Source organism: Megascapheus bottae, chromosome 19 (assembly GCF_031878675.1).
Source record: "Megascapheus bottae isolate mThoBot1 chromosome 19, mThoBot2.hap1, whole genome shotgun sequence".
In the NCBI taxonomy this organism is placed as follows: domain Eukaryota; kingdom Metazoa; phylum Chordata; class Mammalia; order Rodentia; family Geomyidae; genus Megascapheus; species Megascapheus bottae.
In genome coordinates this window covers 35,535,218-35,559,742 of record NC_143527.1, presented here as the reverse complement: position 1 = coordinate 35,559,742, position 24,525 = coordinate 35,535,218, and the positions used below count along the sequence as shown (strand labels likewise).

Genomic DNA, 24,525 nt, shown 5'->3' with positions numbered 1-24,525 from the left:
ACTTAATTTGATACTTTAATAAAATTATCAAAAGAAGCCACCCCCTGCTGCTAGTGTTACAGAGTCTAGACTAATTATCACAGAATGGAATAGCTGCAGTCAACAGGAAGCTGGTGGAGTGGAATGAGGCAAGTAAACGGAAGAAGACACACCACTACCTTGCTCAGCCATGCTTTCTCATGCTTTTATTTTTATCTATACCAAAGCTTTTGCAGAATATCACAGCAAGCTCTGTTCTAGAAGAAGTATTTTTATTATCAAATAAATGGCTTGGTAGGTTTCATTGGTGTATGTTGTGGTCTGATAATGTACCTACTAAGTTAGAAAAGAATACTGTACTTTAACAATTTTGTCAACACCAGTTAACCAGTGAACTTGGAAAAGTGATATGTGCTTGCCAAGGTGTATTACAAATGTTTGAATACTTGATAAGCTAAGATGTACAAGCAGGAGCTAGAATAGAATTCGTGTCAGAATAACTTAGAGTAAATATTTTTTTGGGTACTATACCCTAGTTAAAACTTTAATGAGCTTTCTCAGTGTTGCCACTTTCATAAGAAGTATCTGTTTTGAGATTGTTATATTTACCCTTTAACGTGAGTTTTCCAAATTCAGGAGTTCTCTTTAAGATAGGGTTGACTATCTGCATATAGGTAGAAAATGGCCTTTTTTGTGTGTAGTACTGGGGTTTGAACTGAAGGCTTCATTCTTGCTAGACATGTCCTTTATCCTTTAAATTTTTTTCATAGACCACAGTTATTCTATTGATACTTCCCACATAGCTGAGACTACAAGCAGGGACTGCTAGGCTCATCTTCTTTGTTGAAATGGAACTCTTCCTGACTGGCCTTGAATTATGATCCCCTGTTCTCCATCTTCTGAGTAGCTAGGATTACAGGTATATACATAGCATCATGCTTGGTCCTAAAACTCTTCTGTTCTGGGATATACATATATATATATATATATATATATATATTGTGTGTGTGTGTGTGTGTAACTGCCTATTCCTTTACATTGTAAGTCATTACAGTTGAAAAATAGTTATAGAATGAAGGCATCAATACATGATTATATAGTTGAGATGTGTTTGCTAACTCCAGAAAAGTTCACAATTATACCATGAAATGAATCCTGTTTCATGAAACTGCCTTTATAATTACCAGAACCCAACAGGTAAACAACTTAAGAACTGAATGTGCAAAGTACTGGCTGACAGAACTATTAGCAAAGGCAGGAAATCACTTGAAGCATTTTGTGTACTCCAGGGACCCACCAAGTATTAATCTTGTCAGGAGGAGCTTCTTAGGCATGAAAAGGCTTTTCCTTATTTAGGGCAATTCATTATTTATTATCTTCCCTCAGTAAATACTTACAGTAGAACTGCTATGTCCCAGGCACTGTTTTAGTCAATTCTTTTACTCAGTAAAATAGGTTTACAACATAGAAAGAAATACAAACAATTGTACCTATCACAGAGCTGCCACAAATAGCATATACTTTTTATTTGTTAAGCCATTCATTCACTCCTCTGTGTATCTATTCATCCCTCTCTCCACCCATCTCCCCTCCCTCCTTGAGGACAGTTAAAGCTGCTTGGACCATCTGACCCAGAGCCCTGGGGCAGGACAGCTCTCTCTATGTAAACAGCTATTTTATATTTATTCACAAATACTCTGTTGCCCAAATAATCACAACATTTAGATATGTAGTTCTAACTTGAAGTTGACCGTGATTCTCCAAGTCTTTGAGACTCAATAGGGACAGTGCTCAGCTCTGAGCTGCCTCACACCTGGCCAAACTTTCCAGTCCCCGTCTAGGGTCTTGGTCCTGTCCTTCCAAGTTCTAAATGGTTCTCCTATGCCAGCCATCTTTTCCTTTGCTGGATAGGAGACAAGCCACAAGGGAATGTCTTCGTGATCTGATCGTACAACGTGTCTTTTAAAAATCCTTAGTCACTTCTGAGAACTCATCTTGCCGTAGCCAGGAATATCAAAATAAGCCTGTTATTTTTAATGTTTTTCACATTTTTCAGTGGATGCCTATCTATGTGTCAAGATAATTCAGTATAGTGTATCGAGATCAGGTCAGGGTAATTGGCAGTCTTAATTATAGACATCCTAGAAATTCAGCAACCAGACCTTTGTCCACAGGAAGCCAAGGTCTTGGTCTAGTCCACACTTTTTCAGGGTGCTTAGTAACGGTGACCACAAAGCTGTAGGAATTGGCTGTGGAAAATTCTGTTTGGCCCCTCTGTGGGGGAGAGGAGGCCGTTCCTGTTCTATCCCCGACTTACTCCATGTTCAGTCTGCTACATACAAACTGTTTCCTTGCTCTGGGTTAACCATTTCCTGGCTTTTTAGTATTAATTGGTGAATGACAACATTTTTCTCATCAGATGCAAGGCCACAAACCAGGCAGTTCCTGTAGGAAAAAGAAATGTTAGGAAAATACTGTGGCCGTGAGTGAAGACAGAGCCACACATGCAGGGCTTGCGCTGTGGGAACTGGTACCCTTCCTGCCTAGTTGCTCCTCATCTACGGGGGCCCTGGGAAATTGGGTGGAGACTAGACTCCCTAAGAAAAGCAGTTGCTGGGGCCGGGAGTTTGGCCTAGTGGTAGAGTGCTTGCTTAGCATGATGAAGACTGGGGTTCAATTCTTTGATACCACATACATAGAAAAAGCCGGAAGTGGTGCTGTGGCCAAGTGGCAGAGCACTAGCCTTGAGCAAAGAGTGTCCAAGGACCATGCCCAGGCCCTGAGTTAAAGCCCAGGACTGGAAAAAAAAAAAAGGAAGGAAAGGTAAGTAGGTAGGTAGGTAGGTAGGTAGGTAGGTAGGTAGGTGCTGTGTACAAACCAGCCTGAAGGGAAGGCTTGATCCGATTCAAACACTTAATAAGCCAAATAATTCAGAGTCAATGACTGTGAAGATCCATTATTTTAGAGACACTTTCCCTCAGATAACGCTTCCTCCAGGATCATGTTTTGAGTTGTGTCTGAAATGTTAATGGAGCCTTTGCATGGATTCCCCACCTCCCCCAACCCATGAAATTTTTGTTCTCTTAACGAACATGTGTGGATGGAGAGTTCACATCTGATCTTTTCCTTTGACCTTGTGGAGGAAACAGTTCACCAGCTGAAGTTCCATAGCACAAAGTTGGTGGGTTCATTACACAGCAAAGATGAGAGCCGCAGTTTTGGGGACTTTACTGTCAAGTACACTTAGTGCTCCAGAAATGGAATGTGGACATCGCAGTGACCGGGGGTGTCCTTTAAAAAGATAGAATAGCTTTATCTGTGAAGAATACTGTGATGGTGGGATGTCATTTGTCAGTGTGACAGCCATTACCCCATCTCCAGCTCCATTCATGAGAAGGGTTATTTGGCATGTTGCTTTCTGGTTGTTAAACCATGCTGTATAGACCCCTGAAGAACACAGTGTCCTCATCCATCTTTGCCTCTCCAGTGCATAGCACGGTGCCTGCTTGTATATGTGCGGTTTAGTGAAGTTATAGATGTAGTGAATATAGTTTCGTACCATTTCTTTAACTTTTCTCTAGTCCTCTGGCAAGAAGTCACTTACTGTTGAAACCAAGGAACATTATCGGAGTCACATTATCTAAGTCACAATTTGTGTGTGTGATTTTAAGAACCCTGTTGCAAGTATTCTTCTGTTGTCTTTGCGAGGATAAATATGTATAAAATGCTTATATGTGCATACATATGCATAGAGATACACATATACGTATGTGTATATATGCATATACATATATACATATGTATACACATATGTATATGCATATATATTTGTATTCAAAACTTGGATGTGTGATTTTTTTTTTGCCAGTCCTGGGCTTGAGCTCAGGGCCTGAGCACTGTCCTTGGACTTTCTTAAGGCTAGAGCTCTACCACGTGAGCCTCAGCACCACTTCCGGCTTTTTTCTGTATATGTGATACCGAGGAATCAAACCTGGGTCTTCGTGCATTCTAGGCAAGCACTCTACCACTAGGCCAAACTCCCAGCCTGGATGTGTGATTTTAAAAACCCTGTTGCAAGTGTGCTTCTGTTGTCTTTGAGAGAACATATATGTATAAAATGCTTATACATGCATATATAGAGACATATACACATATGTGTGTATGTGTGTGTATATATGCATATGTATCAACATGTATTTGTATATATGCGTTTATATGCATATATATTTTTTCTTCTATAGCTTTGTCGATGGAGGCCAGGAGCAGCCTAGAGAACCATAAATCACTTCTTTGACAGTGAAACATGTTGCTTTGGTTTTGTACCATTGACCCGTGGGAGGGGCCAATGGTACATTTGCCGTTGAAAGAGTTGATTTTTTACTCCTTCATTAGAAATGGCCCTGAGTGCTTAGAGGATGGGCAATGGATCACCTAGGCTTTGGAGCTGGACTGGGCTGAATCTGTCTCTGGGAGTTCTTGAGAAGATGACCTAGTGAGTGGATGAGAGCTGCTGGGATTTCGCCCCAAGAGATACTTAACTAGGCAAACTACCCACAGTGGCTTTGATTGCTGTAGCCACATTCAAAAGGGAGCATTCTTCAGATGTGCTCGCCACACACATCTGAGTCTCAAAGGATAACACGTGCAGTGTGTAAAGGAAGCATTAGAATACTTTTTAAAGAAGGTGCTTTGAGAATAAATGAGATTTTTTTTTCACTCTTTGGAGAAATTTTCCTCTTACTAAGAAAATTTCTTTTAAATGAAACTAATCAGTTTATTTTTCATAGCTACCACGCTGGAGGGTGGTCTTCTCAGACCTTTGGGCCTAGAGTTTTAGCTTATGACTTCCTTTATTGCCTATGGTAAATGCTTTTTTTTTCTTCTTCTTCAAATTGTTCATTGGATGAGTACTGCCTGAAGGAGGTGCTGTTTTTCCCGTTGCCATAATACAAATAAGCATAAGTCCAGTGGTGTCATTAGCAGGGGTATGATTGTAAGAGCATCTTCACTCTTTGACATAAACAGCCTAGATGTGCCTCCCCATTCGTTAGCATAGCACGTTCTTCAGGTTAAGATGGAAACCTCCAAGCAGCTCACCATAAACTTCTCCATAACCAAGTGGTGTGGGAAAGTAACTTCAATATATTTATAAACATATAGCTGCCTAAGTAATCTTGTCTGTGGATTATTACCATAGTGCACTGAAGTTGGAGAACATGAGATACAGAACAATACAAATACAATCCAGCAACCACAGTGCTGGCTAAGTAGGGGCTACACTCAGCCCCTCATAGTCCTGTGAAATTGAGCACTTTCAGGGTTTTGTTGAGTCTGGATGTGCACACACATGGTTAGGGAACATATGTGTAATTAGCTTTTAACTCTGAATTAATCATATTTGTTACTATAAAGCCCTTAATTTGTTTTTTTTAACAGAGGAGAGTAGAGTCAGCCAGGTGGAGGGAAATTTTCACTGTTAGAAATGGAAAAAAAAAGTTAGGAAGAGAATTAGTGAGCTGGGAGGGAGCCATGATTCAACAGGAGAGCACTTTCCTGAAAGAAAACCTAAAACCTCAGTACTACCAAAGAGAGGTAGGAGAAAATATTACTTCAATGACAAGAACGTGTCTGATCCTATTTGATGACCTAATTGCCTTTTAGTCTTGCAGAGGGCATATAAAACTGATTATTTTGAGGGGTATGGAAAATGATCCTTGGGCTTCCAGTTTGCTCATCAAGCCCTCTACAAGTGGAACAATGTCCCCCAGCACTTTTGCTTTTTAAATCCGGCCTCTTGCTTTTGCCTAGGCTGGTCTTGGGTTGTAATTCTTCTACCTCACCCTTGCAAGAAGCTGAGATTACAGGCATGCAATATGGAACTGGGCCCCAAATTTTATTTATACTGCATACATGGATAATATAAGAAGCCATCCCCAAGTCATTTTTTAGTTTTGAGGGAAAGTAGGGAGCAACCTGACATGTGCTTTTCTTTTCATTTGTGTTCAGTTCCATGCTGGCCTGGGCACACTGGGGCCTCAGCTTTGAATCTGCTCATTATTCTGCTTGGTTGACTGTATGATATATTCTACTGAGAAATTGTACAGTAATAACAGCTGAGTCACAGAGTATTTGGAGCAAGGCTAGACTCCAGTCACACTGATGGGGGAAGCCAGAGGTGATGAAAGCAGGTTAGTCATGGATCTTTATCCATCTCACACATGCACCCTTTTCATTGGAGAAAACATCCTTCATCTTATTGTTGACTTCCATTGCCACCTGTGTGTTGCAGTAGTATTCAGAGCTTGTGTTTGTGTATCACATTCTACTAAAAATACTTATTAATCCCAATATCCCATCTGGTTATTTTATGAAGCATTTATTCTATTGAGGAAAGTTTTGGCTGCTGGTGGTGTTTTCCTGTGAAGAACATTTTAAACTCCTGCTATAACATGTAGCTGTGTTATTATGTTTTTATAGCATAAAATTTCTTAGCTATGTGTTAAGTACATGGTTTGGTGGTAAAAGCATTTACAGTATTCTGTAACAACCTCCAGAAATTTTGATCTTGTAAAACTCAACTTTTATTCTCATTAAACAACCACTCCTCATTCTTCCTCCTTCTCTAGCTCCAGCTCTTATATTTTTAATATCTGTGAATTTGTCTATCTTGTGTAAATAGAATCATACTGTATTGGTCTTTTTTTTGCCAGTCCTGGGTCTTGAACTCAGGGCCTGAGCACTGTCCTTGGACTTTCTCAAGGCTAGTGTTGTACTACTTGAGCCTCAGCACCACTTCTGGCTTTTTTTTCCTATTTATGTGGTCCTGAGGAATCAAACCTGGGTCTTCGTGCATGCTAGGCAAGCACTCTACCACTAGGCCAAACTCCCGGCCCTGTATTTGTCTTTTTAAGTTGGTTTATTTCACATTGCTTATATCCTTAACATTCATCAATTTCCTTTTTTAAATCAATAATTTTTGCATGGATATAAATGCTGGGACTGCTCTTACTTTTTGGCCATTGTGACTTACTGCATCATATGGTACTATTATTCCTTGTTTTTAAAAAAGGTACAAAAAGGTTCCAGTGTCTCCATCTTTTCTAGTATTTGTTATTTAGTTAGTGGGCATGCTAGCAGCTGGCTCATTGTGGTCTTCGTTTGCATTTCCTGTGATTAGTGACATTAGTATTTGCTTAAGTGCTAATTGGTTATTTGTGTGTCTCTGAGAAAATGTCAGGGTTAGCTATTTTAAAATTTGTTGTTGTTGGGCCACAAGTTTGGCCTAGTGGTAGAGTGCTTGCCTAGCATTCACGAAGACCCAGGTTCGATTTCTTGGTACCACATACTTAGAAAAAGCCAGAAGTAGTGCTGAGGCTCAAGTGGTAGAGTTCTAGCCTTGCGAAAAATCCAAGGACAGTGCTCAGGCTCTGAGCTTAAGCCCAAGACTGGCAGAAGAAAAAAAAAAAGTTGTTGTTGTGGAATTGTTGGGAATTCTTTATATATTCTGGATATGCCAATAAAATTCTCCTGTTCCATAGGCTGGTTACCTTTCAACTCTGTTGATTGTCCTATGTGTTGTGTTACAAGATACAGATTGTGTCCTATGATACATAGATGTTTTAAATTTTAAAGTATGGCTCGTCTATTTTTACTTTTATCATCTGTGCTTTTGGTGTCATAGCTTTGAAACATTGCTAAGTCCAAGGTCATGAAGCTTTCCCCTGTGTAATTTATTAAAACTCAGTGTTTTTCTTCTGGCTAATGTTGCAGTAGATGGCTTCTTGCACATAGCTGCTTTCTTACTCTTTCAGAGGAAAAGAGAAAGATGAAAGTAGTCTTGTCAAAAGTCATTTTTGATAGTACCAGGCAGAACAGAGGCCACCTCTTGTCCTGCTGGCAGAAACTGTGTTTCTGAAGGCCAGGTCAGGCATGCTGGAGAGGTATTCCATACTGCCTTTTTTTTAACAAAAAATTAATTATATGATGGTAACTCCAGTGGTTTTTTTGTGGCTATGATTTTAAAACATGTGGGTCAAAGAAAAGATAGCTTCTATTAGGAGCAGCAGGGGTGAAGTCATTTGATTTTTTTTCTTCAATCTTTGGATGTGAACTGTCATACCTGCAGGGAAAGAGACAGGCCATGGCTGTCAGCCGACGAGGGTCACCTGACTCTCAGTAATCCACAGGGCATGTACTCTCCACACATTTGGAGGAGAGAAAAATCATTCTGGAGAAATGTTTTTCTAAAAACTCGGCATATAAACCCAAAATATTTTCAGAAAAAGCAAACAGAAGCTCATAAACTTCTAACCATTGACTGTTTGTGGCAGAATTGCATTTGAAAAAAAAGTCTTCCATTAGAGCCTGTCTTATAATGATGCACAGTTATCTGGTGGAGAAATTTTGTTCCCTTAAGAATGAAAGGTATGTATTTCTTTCCCCTGTATTCAGCAAAGTAATCTTCATCAGTCTAAATTAAACTATCTGGGAGGAACTTTAAAAATTTCCACAGCAATGTTGGTGTAGGAATAAATGATAAATTCCTTATATCCTGAACAAGTTTTCTATACTTAGGTGACTCATACAGACTGAACAAAATGTAGAGACAATGTATTACTGATGGTTCATTTTAACAAAGCAAAATAGGGAGGCAAAATAAGCCTCCTAGAAAGATGCCAGTGACGCCTGCCTATAGCTCTATCTACTCAGGGAACTGAAATTTTTGGATTGCAGTTTGAAGCCAGACTGAGAAGGAAAGTTTTTGAGATTTTTCTCTAGTAATCCACTCAACAGCCAGAAGCAGTGGTAGAGCCCTGAGTTCAAGCCTCAGTACTCTCTCTCACACACACACAGACGCCTCATCATTAACGGATTTCCTAAGAATACCTTATCTTTTGGGGACTATTGAAAAAAAATCTTTTTAAGTAGTTATACAAGGTTTCGTTTCAGCTTGTTAATTTATGAGCACAGTATATTTTGACTAGTGTAATCTCTTCCATCATTCTCTCTTGGTGAATATATTTATTTGTATTTTGTAGGTTTTTATTTTTGAAATTTTTATACCTCTTGAAATAACCAAGTTAACTCACAAAACAGAGCTCATAGTTTTGGGGACCTGCGGTTGGCAGAAACTCAGATCTGGTAAGGCCATCTTGACTTCCTCACTATATGGAGGTGGCCATGACAGGAACACGTGATTATTTGGCAAAGCAAGCAAGAGCAGAGTGCATCTGTGTGGGGCTGGGTAAGGCTTCTAGAACAATTCTTTGCAGAAACGAACTAGTATCCCACAAGAACTAACCAGATTCTGTGAGAAATACCCTAATACTTGTGAAGAACAAGTGTGCCATTGGCCTAGGTTCCACACTTCCTCTACCTCACTACACTGGGGATCAAGCTTAAAGCATGGAGCTTTGGGAGGCCAAACCACATCCAAACTGTAGCATACCTTCTAGATAAACTAGCTTAATGGATGTTTAATACATGGTTGCAAAGTCAAACCTAGGAAGATTCTCAAAGTCAAATCTACCAATGTGGGGCCAGGAGTTTGACCTAGTGGTAGAGTGCTTGCCTAGCATGCACGAAGACCCAGGTTCAATTCCTCGGTACCACATATACATAGAAAAAGCCAGACGTGCTGCTGTGGTTCAAGTAGCAGAGCTCTAGCCTTGAGAAAGCCCAAGGACAGTGCTCAGGCCTTGAGTTCAAGGCCCAGGACTAGCAGAAAAATAATAATAAATTTTCTTTAAATCTACCAATGCTGCACCTTTTGTTTCTTTCCTGCTCCCTCCTTCCCTCACCTTACAGATATGAGCCTTTAAAATTTGTGGTTTGAATGCTGTGGATTCTCCATTGTAGGCTCCTGAGATAAGCCAGGCTGTTCCTTCTCCCCCTCTAGTGTTGGTTGTCAGTAACCTTCCTCGTACTCTTAAGGAATCTTTTCAAAAATCTCTAAAACCTAAAGTTTCACATAGGGACACATGTGTGTCAAAAGTAAGGTACAGTGAGTTATACGCAATCAATCACCTCAAGTACGCTCAGTTAAAACCCCTAGTGAACCAAATGAGCCAAAGCAGGCCGTATCCAGCCCTCTCAGCAGCCAAAACCAGTGGTATACATTGGGCAATGCTTTTAAATGATGATAAGATGGCATGTGAAATAATAAGGGCAAGGCTGGGAACCATGAATAATTAAGTACCATCCTCTCAGCAAGCTAATTTTAGTCAAGAACCAGAAGCAAAAGTGGCAGCAGTTAGGCCTCCGATTCTGCTTCTCTCTTCTCTCCTTGGTCCTGTGGGGCAGGGGAAGGCTCTGGTCTTGGATGGTGGGTCTGTCTCTGCCTCCTCAGGACTTTGTACCTGGAGCTCCCACTGTGTGAAGGGCACTGGGTGCAGAGCTTGGAACATGGGAGCTAGTGCTGTGAGGCCCCAGCAGTATATCAGTACAGCATGTGTTTAAAAGTGGACTCCATTGCAGTGTCTTGTGTGGTTGGGGGTTTGAGTGTTTGTTTGGGATTCTTCACCACTGAGTAGACCCTCCTATTTTTTATAGTTGCTTTAAGTATCCTATTATGTAGGGTAAACAAATTGTTAATAACTATAGAATTTAGGTAGGTACTAACGCACTCAAAGTTGATGAAAAAGGTGGTGGCATAAGATTTGCATTAGAAATCAACCCAGTCCCAACCTCCTAAACTCCACTATTCCCAAGAGCAAAAGATGTGCTCACCTTCAACTCTCATGTCACCTTCACTGGTTACCTGTTACCTCAGCAGTAGATTTGGTATTGCCTGCAAAAAAAAAAAGTATTTGCATTATGTTCATCAAGCCTGCATATGTGTGTATGTAGAAGGTCACATTTTTTTTCTCCTTCTTATACATACATGCATTTCCATAGACCAGTCTAAATGTCTGGTGGGAGATTGACTAAATCACTTTTAGATTGGCCATATATTTTAAAATAGTTAATGATGTTTTTCAATTAAGAAAGCAGTGGCAACTATGTTTTTCTTCAAGATTTATAGAGATCTTAGAAAAATTAAAGTTTGTATTCTTTAAATTTTTTATTATAAACGAGAAATAAGGGTCATGAAGGGGGAAATAGGAGAAAATGAAGGAGGGGGTAACACTATTCAGAAAGAAATGTAGGGCTGGGAATGTGACTTAGTGGTAGAGTGCTTGCCTAGCATGCATGAAGCTCTGGGTTTGATCCCTCAGTACCACAGAAACAGGAAAAGCTGGAAGTGACGCTGTGGCTCAAATGGTAGAGTGCTAGCCTCAAGCAAAAGAGGCTCAGGGACAGTACCAGTCCCTGAGTTTAAGCCCCAGGACTGGCAAAGACAAAAAGGAAATGTATTCATTACCTGACATATAAATGTAACCCCTTTGTGCATCCCCTTTACAATAAAATTTAGCAGGTGATAGATGGAGGGATTACAGCTATGTAAGATGAGTATACCCTTTCCCTCACTCTTTCCCTGTTTCCCTCCCATCCCCATCCACAAGCTGTATAATCTTTCTCTCTCTCCCTCTCTCTCTCTCTCTCTCGTATGCATATATGTATGTAGTATGTATATGAATGTATGTATGTATTTGTGGGTCATGGGGCTTGAACCTTGGGCCTGGGCATTGTCCCTGAGCTCTTAGCTCTTTAGCTAGCGCTCAACTACTAGAGCCACAATGCCACTTCCATATAGTTCATTTTCAACATAGTATCTAGTGAATACCACTGGATGCATTTGTTCACCCTTTCAAAGTTTGGATTCTAATGTGTGATCAGTTTATTTGCTGCTGGTCTGGTCTGATCTTTGGTTGACTACAAAACTTGGTAGTGACTGTGCTGTGGTGGGATTGACTAGCCTTTCGGGAGGCATTCATCTCATTGGACTTAGTGTTAAACCCTGTGGTACACTCTGGAAAAAAATACTAGTTTTGAACAAGTTTTGTAAAATTGAATAAGTTCAAACATGATGGTATGTGCCTGTAATCCTAGATACTCAGGAAGCTGAGATGGAACATGGTTTGAGACCAACCTGGGCAAAAGTGAGATCCTGTCTGAAGAAAATAAGTGGGGCCTGGTGGTATTTACGTATGTTCTCAGCTACTTCAAAGGATTGGAGTTTGAGGCTGGCTCAGGGAGAAAGCATGAGAGTTTGTTTGAAAACAGGGCTGAAAACAAAAGGGCTAGGAACATGGCTCAAATGACAGAGCACTTGTCCAGTAACTGTGAGCTGTGAGTATGAGGACAGTGTGAATGGACTAGACTAAAATAATACCACTTGCTTCTGGCCAGGTTGAGGGATGTCAGATTGTTTCTACCATCTTTCTATTCACTGTCAAACTTTTTAAATTAAAGAATTATAATGATAGTTTATGCCAGGTGCTAGCTATAATTGTAGCTACTCAGGATGCTGAGATATGAGAATTGAGGTTCAAAGCTAGCCAGTCTGGAAAGTCATCTCAGTTAACCAAGTCACTCTACCATTGTGACTCAAGTGGGTAGAATACTAGCCTTGAGCAAAAACAAAAAACAAAACCCTCAGAGATAATGCCCAGGCCTTGAGTTGAGGCTCTAGACAGGCACCCCCCCCCCCCACACCCACGTGCACATCCATATACATGCAGTTTACTGAGGCAATCCTTGTTGCAATTTGGCCTGTGTTGTACTTTACCCTGAAGAATCAGGGGCGGCATTCATCCTGGCAGGTAGGATTATGAACCATCGTGTTTAACTTTTTTTAAAATATAGTAATTTAGTCTCCCTGATGCCCTCATTCATAGGGTTGTGTTGAGATCCTGATATAATTGTGTTTAAAATAAAAGTTGATAATTAAAATAATTTTACTTTGTTTCCTTGGCAGAAATCACAGCCCTTTAATGAGTTTTGGAGCCAGTTTTGTCAGTTTTTTGGTAAGTATATATCGAAGGAGAAGAAAATTCCTGTTACTGGATATAGGCTGTATAAGCACATTATTGTAGAAAAAAATTTTAGTGCTTAAAATTGAAATGAAGTTTATACCCATTAACCAGTGCTATGAAATAACCCTTTTTCTTTTTGTGGAGGAGGGGTGTCATGGGTCTTGAAATAGGCCTGAGTGCTGTCCCTGAGCTCTTCAGCTCAAGGCTACTGACCAACCCTTGAGCCAAGCCCCACTTCCCATTCTAGAGGTTAATTGGAGATAAAAGTCTCAGGTCCTTTTGTGCCAGGGCTGGCTTTGAACCTTGATCCTCAGATCTCAGCCTCTTGAGTAGCTAGAATTACAGGTATGAGCCATCTTACCTGACAATAAAACTTTTTCTGAGCATTACAAATAAAATCTTTTTCTAAAAGTTACAAATCAGACAGTTATATCTTGTTGGAATAAAACTTACTGAGAGAACTTGAAAAGGTTAAAACTATAATATACTATGTGGAAAAAGAACTTTGCGACTTGTAGGCAGAGATAGGAGGGGGTGACATTGTCCAAAAAAAATTGTACTTACTACCTGACTTCTGAAATGGCAGTCCTTTGTGCAACATCTTCATAATAATAAAATTATATTAAAAAATAAAACTGTCATTAATAAAGGCTTGCTTGAAAATTACTAAGTAATGGTATAGGAGAAGACAAGTTAAGCCAAGTGAAAATTGGTGGGTTAGTATTTCATTTCCAAATAGTTGTATCCGACAGTTGAAGGCTAGGGTTTAGTTGTGTTTCAAATGCAAATGGGAATGCAGAAAATTGCACGCTTTCATTTTGCAGAAATGCAAAGCACTTAGAAACATATACAAAAATGATTATATACCTGGGGGAAAAGTATTGAGTAGAAGAACAAAACGGAAAATGCATTTAGAATTGAGATTTAGAACGAAACCAGCCAGTGGACATGTTGTACCCAACCTGCCTTAGGCCTCTCTGAAGTGTGCTGTGATTTCCTTGAAGCTGCTTATTTCTTTGTTTCAGAAATTTAAAGGCCCATTTTCTCCATTCCCCCCACTCCAAAACTATGTATAGTATAGTTCCATATACCAGGAAAAATGACTACTGCTTGTCAGGAAGACAGACCAAGGTTGTCTAGGTAGTGAGGAGGGATAGAGAGGCAGGTTATAGAAGGGCTCTTGGACTAGGTGACTTGTACATGGTACAATTCACAAATGCTCAGTGGATACTTAAGAATGTCTACTCAGCTACCAGGACAAAAGCTACCAGGATCCAGTGCCTAAAAACAATCTGTTAATGGAATTTTTCATTTCAAACAGTAGAAAATGAATCCAACAAAAGTTCTCCACAGGAATTGCCCACCTGATTAGCCCCTTCACTAGCAGTATTTGATGGAGCCAGGGGATCTATTGATAGGTGAATTTGGATTGAGATACTATTAAATATAAAACTGAATTGAGCAGACAATCAGAACTGATGCAGAAGTTTTGTTACTAACCTTTTTTTTTTTGCCAGCCCTGGGGTTTTGAACTCAGAGTTTGAGCACTGTCCTTGGGCTTTCTGAAGGCTAGAGCTCTACCACTTGAACCACAGTACCACTTCCAGCCTTTTCTGTGGATGTGGTACTGAGGAATTGAACCTGAGTGTTCATACATGCTACGCAAGCATTCTTCCACTAGATTGAACTCCATGCCCCTATTAACTAACCTTAATAGCAACAAAATACTGTAGAACCATACAACACTTGTTTCTGTGTTTTTATTTGCTGATGTAATAGAAGTATATTCTTGTTTCATATTGAGATTGTAGGGTTTTTTTTTAGTATATTGTCACATTTGAATGCTTTTGACTTTCAACACATCATGAAAATTACTTTCTACTTGGGAATTTTGTTCCAATAGTAGGTCAGAGGTTCCAGTCACTAACAGATTCATTCATGTTTTCCTTGTTTCTTGGAAGAATGCCATGATGACATTTGAAGAAGAAAAAATGCAGTTGGCATGTGATGACTTAAAAACTACGGAGAAGCTGTGTGAAAGTGAGGAGGCTGGAGTCATTGAAACGATCAAAAATAAGATTAAGAAGAATGTAAGTAGTTCAGCCTTGGACTTACTGTGCCATTCATTTGCTTGGATTTTGGTATGCAGAGTATGGTGAGAAACAAACTAAATGTTGCTCTCAAAGCAGTAGAAGCAGAAAGGTTAGGGAATTCTTTTGGTGTTTTAGAGTGATCTTGCATCATGGTCTTGTCATGAGCAATATACATACATATATATATATATCGTCTCTATATAAATATATACTTAGTGCTCTCTGTCTATATATTTATATATTATATATATGTTAACATACATGATAGAAACTGAAGAATAATTAAACCATTAAATTTTCTCAGACCATCATCCTCCTTTTAAGAACTTTGCCTTCACCTTTCTGCCCAAAGCTTCTATGGAGAATGTAGTCTTACCTTGACATTTCATGGGCTGCCCAGGGATCTCACAGATGTAACTAACACATTGGTTTCAGTGTGTTTGATAACATCATCAAGCTGTCTCCCCTTCCTGTAAAATAGCCATATCTAGCCTTGCCTCTTTTGCTCATGGCACCTTTGCTGCCTTTCCCCTCCTTCCCCATGGAGAAGCCGCTGATGGGCCAAAAACAACCGTCTCCCAATGCTCTAGACGTGCAGGGGTTGTGTCTGCTTCCTCTTTGTCCAGACGAAGTGTTTAATCAATGTCCAGAGGCAATATTGGGACCAGTTTGAACTCAAGGCCTGATCTTGCTAAGGCAGGTGCTCTGCGGTTGGGTCACACATTCAGCCACTTACGGTGCTGTTTATTTCCAAGATAAGGCCTTGCCTGCCCCAGCCAGTGTTCTTTTTTACCGCTTCCTACTCACTTTTTCTTTTTGTGCCTGTACTGAGGCTTGAACTTAAGGCATGTGGCTCTTGCTTGGCTTTTTTGCTTTGGGCTGGTGCTCTACTACTGAAACTACAGCTCTCCTAACTTTTTACTACTTAATTGTACATAAGAATCTCTCAGATTTTTCTGCCCAGGCTGACTTCAAACCGCTATTATCGGATCTCAGACTCTTCAGTGGTGGGATTACAGGTGTGACCCACTGGTGTTTATAGTTTCCTACTCAGTTTTTAGTCCTTCCTGGATGTCATTTTTCCCAAGAACTTTTGCTGAGGCTCCAACCTTGCTGAGTGTGTCTCACAGGTTCTGGTCATTGCCTGTAGTTTGCCCTTGAGCACTAATTATTACATGGCAGTAAGATCCGTATTTCTTTATTAATTCTAAGCTAATTTACATGTCCTTCTGCAGCATCTACCCTGCCTGACACAGAAGTTAATAACATTTGAAATGGTCCCTGTGATTTATAAAGAATTTTCAAATGCAAGACCTCATTAACCCTCGTGACCATGGCTGTTTCTAAACTCAAGAAAGGAAAACACTGCCGTGTAGATATTTCACCTGAACTAACAGGGAAGTGACTTCAGGGCAAGATACGAATCAACAGCAACCATGAAAGACATGCTGAAATAAAAAAAAAAAAGTGAAATGTCATATTACTCTACCATGTATACTGTGTCTACAGTTATCATATTTGCAAAAAATATGCAAAAGCATAGAAAAGTTATTGAACTTCTTTCATTTATGTTAGCCTTGTGATAAGAATGCAGTGGTCACTTGTGATGGAGCCCCCCCTATAATTCCAGCATTGGAATTAGGAATGAACAAGATTGAGAGCTCAAGGTCCAGGCTGCATGACACGTCCCTATCTTAAAAACAAAAACAAGTGGTTCAAATGTTAGAGTGCCTGTCTAGCAAGCGTGAGGCCATGAGTTCAAACCCCAGTATGCCAAGAGAATGAACCAAAATGGCAATTAAAAATAGGCAGTGTTGTCTGTCAGAGTGATTTTTTATTCATCTTGAACATTTTTTTCCAAGATGATGAATGATTTTCTGCTTATTTGAGTTAAATTTCAAATCTGAATTGTGATTTTTTCCGAAGGGATGGTTAAATTCCAAGGCATTTTCTCTTCAGGGCACATGCCATCAATTTCCACTCTCACCTCTCAGTCACATGCATAGAAGATTGCTCATTACATGCCTGAAGACATGGAGCTGTACAGCTACTTCTCAGGCCTTCTCAAGAATAAGTTGTATCTTCAGTGATGTTTATTCTGGATCAGTAAAAACTTGAATTATTTATATAGCTCTAAAGTTTATGTTGCCCATACATTCCATTTTATTAGAAGATTGTTTTTGAATGATAGTGTTTTTAGCATCATATTGTCAGCCAACCTAGAGCTGAAGAGAATATGGCTGCCAGCCTTCTAGGTGAGTTTGGTCTTGGCATTCTCTGACTGCCATGAGTCTCATGTGCTATGGGAAACTATTTTGTATCATAAAGTAGTGATTGGTGTAAGAGTGTGTGGATTATTGGTGTAATATTTCCTGCTTTCTACATAGGTTGATGCTCGAAAATCTGCCCCCTCTATGGTTGACCGGCTTCAGAGACAGATAATCATAGCTGACTGTCAAGTTTATCTGGCTGTGCTGTCGTTTGTAAAACAAGAATTGTCAGGTATGCCAGAATATTATTTTTAATGACATTTGCCATTCAGTGGACACATCAGTAACATGCTTTTTTTTTCCTTTTGCAAAAAAGTTCTCATGTGTTGCCATTTTGGGGAATGTTGATAATTTTTAGCTTGGAAAGTCGAAACTTCAAGAGCTTAGTTGTATTTAATAAAGTAGTTTGCCCAAATCTGTCTTTAATCCCCTTATCTCAAAATAATAATTCTGTCTTACATGGTAAGTTACTACTGCTTTTTATATATAGGTAGATGTATAATACTTATTCTTCACAAACATCATGTTTTGGTAGTCATTTTTAGAGGGAAATCCAAGTGGTTGAGGTTTTAAGTTTTTCAGGAAATAGTTACTGAAGTGGTGAGCCCCTTCAGAAACTATTTCTGAAATATATTAAAAAATCATTGAAGATCATTAAACATTTCCTAATGGACTTGGATGACTGACCAACCTTTAGAGAGGAATAGCAGGTAATTTGTAATTTATCCAAGTCAAAGTAGTGGTGATGAGGGACTTGAGATGGCTCAAGTCAAAAGTAGAATTTAACTTTATTTTGACTTCATTTATTTTTACGTTTTTGGTGGTACTGGAGTTTGAACACCAGGTCTATACTAGCTAGGCAGGCATTTTACCACTTGTACTACGTGTGCCTTCAGCCCTGTTTTGCTTTCACTTATTTTTCAGATAGGGCTTCCCATGTTTGCCTAAGGCTAATCTTGATCCTCTTAACCAATGCCTCAAACATAGCTGGGACTGGAATTGTATATGTATCCAATTCTATTTAGCTTATTTGTTGAGATGGGGATTTCACTAATTTTTTAAGTCTCAACTCTACCTTCCTGGTAGCTGGAATTGTTAGACATGTGCCACTGCTGCCACCCCTGTCCCCTGCTTTTAGGCTTAATACAAACTTTTTTTCAGAGAGTCTGTTGATAGTTATGATTCCTTCCTTCCTTCCTTCCTTCCTTCCTTCCTTCCTTCCTTCCTTCCTTCCTTCCTTCCTTCCTTCCTTCCCTTTCTTTTCTTTCTTTCTATTGGTTGTGGGACTTGAACTCTGGGCCTGGGCATTGTCCCTGTGCTCTTCAGCTCAAGGCTACCACTTTGAGCCACAGGGCCAATTCCAGTTTTCTGGTGATTAGAGATAAAAGTCTCACAGACTTCTTAGTCCCCATGCTGGCTTTGAACCTCGATCCTCAGATCTCAGCCCCCTGAGTAGCTAGGATTACAGGCGTGAGCCGACAAACCCAGCTCTATTTGTTTTTTAAATATAATTTTATGTCTTCAAGTACTTGTACATAGGAGTCATCATTCAACAAAGCACTTTCTGAATACAGTGCATCTTGATGAACTCCTTTCAACGTTTTCATTTATTTTTCTCAACCCACCGTTCTTACTTTTCTTCTCTTAATTTTATAGGATGTACTTTATAAAAGTCAAGGTTGAACTCTTCACTGCATCCTCCCCTGCCTTCTTTTCTTCATTTGCTTGTCCTTCTCCCTTTGACCACATCCCTCTTTTTTGAAGTGCCTGTTTCCTGTTTATTTTGTTGGACTTTGCCTTTGCCTTTCTAAGGACTTACATTACTGAATCCACTGCGTTTTAGTTAATACAGTTGGATGTAGTTGCATACCATCCAACAATGTATTTATATATTTATAAACTGATTCTAAGTGGGGGTGGGGTAGGGGAGGTAAACTTAGTCTCTGTGGGCCTGACGAACTTAACATAACTTTTGGCTCCTTTTCTTCTAAAACACATCCTGTGATGTATTTACACCATTTTCTCTGGTTCATCATCTCCATGCCTGATTTACCTAATGGAGAGCGCCTAGTGCTATGAATTCCCTATAATGTAACAGTTTGAGATCCCTGATTGGAGCTCACACTGGCTCTGTGTAAGCTTTGGAGAAGCTAAGAAAGCTGAGCTCATCACAGAAGAAACAGTTCTTGGGTCAAGACTGGAGCTCTGGGTATTCTGAGATTTTTATGCAATCATATCCTGGTGCTCAAAGACTTCTGAGAAGCTCATTTTAGTTGCTAAGAAAATGTTGAGAGAAAAGTCTAGCCATATATGATGGAACCTGCTTGAACCTTCATTGGCTGCTTTACTAAACAGTTACAGAGTATACACTTTGTTACACATTGTCTGGGAAGCAAATACAGGCTGTGGTCCCTACCTACATGAAGTAGTGAGTAATGAGACTGTTACTTCTAAAACTATTCCAGATGTACATCCATTAAATATTCTGGAACATTTTGTGATGATGAAGAAGTGCATATTAAAGCAGGTTACTGGATTAAATCATGCTTTCTCATTAATCATTTGTTTTATGTGTTTCTCTTGTTTATTTTGGTACTACTAGGGTATAAATCATTGCCTGTGTCTCCTGCTCTGGTTATTGTTGAGATAAGGTCTTGCTTCCTGAATATCTGAGCCTCAGGCTGCCTACTTTAGGCTAGTTGCTGGGATCACAGGCGTGTGCCATTGTGTCTTGCTTTCCTTTCTAGAGATGGAGTATGGAGAGTTTTCTTTCCAGGATGTGCTGGAATGTCAGTCCCCCCAGTCTCAGCCTCCCATGTAGTTCAGAAAAGCAAGCACAGGCTACTGTGTCGCTCCATGGATTGAAAAGTGGGTCTCATAATTTTCTTCCTGGCCTGATGTTCAGCTTGGATCTTTGTACTCTCAGCCTCTTCAGTAGCTAGGCTTACAGGCATGAGACACTGGTGCCTGCCATTCAGCCTGTTAATTTTAAGTAATACTTTATAGTGCTGGATTTGAAACCATGACTTCATGTTTACTTAATAGGGGCTACACTACAGTTCTGTTTACTACTACTACTACTACTATTACTATTATTATTTATTTGTAGTAGTAGCAGTTGTAATTTTTTTTTTCAAGTCCTGAACTTGAACTCCGGGTCTAGGCACTGTCCCTAAGCTTCTTTTGCTCAAGGCCTAGTGGTTTACTACTTGAGCTACAGCTCCACTTCCCTGTTGTTTTGTTTTCACCTAAAACTCACTTTTTCAGTCTGCTTTTGTGGCCTTTGCCTTTTCTTCTCACAGTTTGATGTTAATCGGTTACTTAATTCTGTTAGTTGGAGATTTCTTGACAGTATTCTTGTTTTTGTTTTGTTTTTTTGTTTTTTTCTTTGTTCTGAAGCCCTGTAAAGATTGAGTGTGATAAAGACATGGAAGTGAAATTCTTGTAGGCATAAATGTCTCATCTCCTCAAGTGTGTGTCATGGTGGTTTGCTCTATGAATAGCACCATATTTGTTTCAAATGAACAAAAAAATAGCCAATAATGTGCTTTGTTTACCTGTCAGGCACCCAATGGATATTAAACTATGAATTCCTTTATGGTTGTGAATCTCAGATAGATGGGAGGCAGAGGTTAGGAAGATAGCTGTGTGGGGCTGTCCCCAGACAAAAATCATGAGACCTATCTAAACAAAAAATAACAACCTAACTCACAAAGCCTGGGAGCATGGCTCAAGGGGAACATGCTTGTCTAACAGGCATAGGGCTTTGAGATCAAATCTCATTGTTGCCCAAAAGAAAAAGAGTGAAGGTCTGCTTTCCATTTTGTGTCCTTGAGCCTTGATTTGGTATCTCTTCCTTGCACGTGGTGGGTGCGTGGATTTTGTGATTTCAAAGGATGAAGGAAGGATGATGTCATTCAGGAAAGGAAGAAATTGAAGTATAACAGAACACCTATTCCAAGTCGGCTGACTGGGAGTGGAGATAATGAGGAAGGCTGTGGGTAGAAACTGAATCACCTTTTGTCCTTCATGCTCTGTCATTTCCATCACTCCAATGGCAGGCCTGAGCCGACTCTATTGTACAATTAACTGGGTCTCAGAGCTGGGCAAGTTAACAGACACAGTGCTTGCTACATCACATGCTGCCATAGATACAAATGACAAAATTCACTTCAAAATAATGTTTGTGTAACTGGATACTTTCATACTAGAATGTAGAAGTTCTTCCTTCTTAGGAAAGACTCTACCCACCTATGAGTTGGGATCCCTGTCTTCCCTCCATCTCCCTTTGGATTAATGCATGTCCCTAATAGGATTGGGTGAATGGTCTTTGATCTCCTGCTTTCTCTGTCTTCCTGCATAGGCAGAGAGAAGGGAAAAGGGAGGGGGGGGGCGGAAGAGAGCAGTATGGCTGAATGATTTATATCTGACCTTCTAGAGGCATGGCAGAAGGCACTGCAGTGCACAGCTCTTGAATACTGTGTGTTCTGTGTGTTGGGAAGATGTACACTCCTTGTGGACATGGCTAGGTTGGACGACTGCACAGCTCTGCTGGCTTGAGCAAGCCAAGTCCTGAGCTGTAATCCATATGACCCTCACTTCCTCCAAGGCGGTCCAACCTCACAGCATTCTTCCTTGTGGTGGATGTAGGAGGACACTTCAGCATACAGAAATCCTCCTCCTTCAAACGTGGTGATGACGTTAGATGATCGTAGATGTATTTTCCATGAGAAGGTGGAAATATTTGCAGAGAAAAGGCAGGCAGCCGGATGTGAAAGCCTGGTAGAGGATGCTAACTCCCATGCCGTCCTACCCTTAAAGTCTTCTCATTTTATGTGGTCTTTGTTTTTAAGAGGGCTCTACTAAGAAAAATGGACCCAAATGAGCCAAGAGTAGAAGTGATTTTTGAAAATAACGGAAGGGGGGGTAACTTGTTCTGTGTCCTCTTGTCACCCTGGCTGCCTGTAGAAGAGGGGAGTAAGTGAGCAGATCTAACAGGACCGTACTAGTCAGGTGTAGTAAGCCATCCAGCAGACACCATATACAGGTATTTTATATTTTTTTGTACTTTTGCACTTAGCATGAACAGCTGCTTTGATAATAAACTGGCCATTGTTTACCAAGTCAAAGTGAAGGCATCCTCTGTATTATTTGCTTGTATTATTTTTTTTTTTGGTAAGTTGCCTTACTTGGTAGCTGGAAATAAACTTAGTGGTGGAGAATTTCCTCTGGAGGACTGAAAGTACAGGATAGACAAATGCAAGAGTTGTTTAAAAAAAAAAAAAAGACCTGAAAAACATTTGGACTTAAGTTATGTATCTCTTCTTTCATTCCTCCCTACATTCTATAGCAGGCCTTAGGAACTGGCACGAGAGAGATACTGCTTCAACAACCAATAAGAAAAGCCCATGTGCTTCTTGTCACATGCTCATAACGATAGAGAAAGGATATCAGCAACAAACAAGAAAATTAAGCACTGTGAAGAAAGCAGGGTGCAATGATAGCAAATAATGTTGATGTTTTGATTGGTTTTCCTTTTCAGATTGTTTCCTAATATTTTCCATTACTCAAATGCGAAGACTTCTTTGAAGTCCTGTTCTTGACTGCTTCTCTCCTTTCTCTTCCTAGCATACATAAAAGGTGGGTGGATTCTTAGGAAGGCCTGGAAGATTTACAATAAGTGCTATGTGGACATCAACACCCTTCAGGAACTGTATCAGAAGAAGTTAACAGAAGAGCCCTTGACTTCTGACGCTGCAAATGATAATCACATTGTGGCTGAAGGGGTGACTGAGGAGTCCCTAAACAGACTGAAAGGTGCTGTTAGCTTTGGATATGGCCTTTTTCACCTTTGCATATCCATGGTGCCCCCAAACCTGCTCAAAATCATCAACCTGCTGGGGTTTCCTGGAGACCGCCTACAGGGGCTTTCTTCACTGACGTATGCAAGCGAAAGTAAGGACATGAAGGCCCCTTTAGCTACGTGAGTAGCTATATTGCAATGCTTTGGTAGATAATATAGTGATGAAAGTAAGTAAACGACAATCAGACTTTAAAAGGAAGCTTCAGGGAAAATGCTTGGTTAGCTGGCACCATACTGTGCCTTTAATAGAACACCAAGGACTGTGTTCTGTGGTGGAGGAGGGAGTTAAAAGCTGACTTTACTCAGAGAGCAAGGCACTGGGCATTGTTAAGACTTAGGACTCCTGTGTTTTAAACAGGTAAGATGACCTCATTATTTATCCTTTATTGGTTTCATAAGCAGTTTTTGTGATTTTGACCACAGTCCACAAGATGCATGATCGTGATTCTTAAACTTGTAAGACAGAAATTTGATAAGTCTCTGTCTTTCTGATTTTTATTCATAGTAAACATCCCCATGTTGGATCCTTTTCCTGGATTATATTTGGTTGCATGTGGCTTGGCTGTGTCATGCAAATACACTGTCAGGATTCTAGGCTCAGTGTGAACTTACAAGGCAGTTACTTAAACTAGGAGAGTGAAGTGAAGCTGATGTCCTGTTTCAAAACAGGGACTCATGTATTTGCATATCAATTCAAAGTGATATGCTTTTTAAAAAATTTAGTCTTTGTTGGGCAGCACTTGTAAAGTCTTCTGAAAAAAAAAACTTTGCTGTTACAGAAGGCTTTGTAAGATATACTTGGATATTAATTCTTAACCTGTAAAAAAAGTTACATAAAATAATTAATTTTCATCTGGAAAATATTTGCCTCAACTCACTAATATCAATAGTCATCCTATATTTTGCATTAATAGTTGTGTAACTTCTGATTATTTTGTTTGCGTCTTAATAGTATTTTTGTACTTGCCTCTAATAAAGGAGTGAATGGGAATTAATATGTAAATTAGTTCAATCTCTGTAAAAGAATCAAATTTATGGTAGATATTAACATTGATAGAAAGTATTGACATGCTGGCTAATTGTTTTTATTTGTTCATTAAAGCACATTTCAGTGACTTTTCTCTGTTCACCTAAGTTAAGTATGACATTTTTCTCCAGTAAGTTTTCAAGTAAATTTTAAGTAACTTACTTTGTTTCTGGGCCAGTACTAGGATTTAAACTCAAAGCCTTGTGCTCTCACTTGGCTTTTTTCACTCAAGACTAGTTACCTACCACTTCAGTTATCCTTCCTGGGTTGTTTGTTTATTTGTTTGTCCTGGGGCTTGAACTCAGGGCCTGAGCACTGTCCCTAAGCACTTTTGCTCAAGGTTAGTGCTCTACCACTTTGAGCCATAGTTCCACTT

At 39.8% G+C, this 24,525-nt stretch overlaps 1 protein-coding gene across 1 annotated transcript in view; it reads left to right on the top strand.

Moving 5' to 3' along the window:
- The window catches only part of Ttc39c (tetratricopeptide repeat domain 39C), a 90,437-nt gene that overhangs the window by 30,503 nt on the left and 35,409 nt on the right, over positions 1–24,525 (top strand). The window contains exons 2-5 of the mRNA XM_090353328.1: positions 12,839–12,887; positions 14,858–14,986; positions 17,377–17,491; positions 22,888–23,242. Coding sequence (XP_090209454.1) covers positions 12,839–12,887; positions 14,858–14,986; positions 17,377–17,491; positions 22,888–23,242 — 648 coding nt within the window. The remainder of the gene's footprint in view (positions 1–12,838; positions 12,888–14,857; positions 14,987–17,376; positions 17,492–22,887; positions 23,243–24,525) is intronic.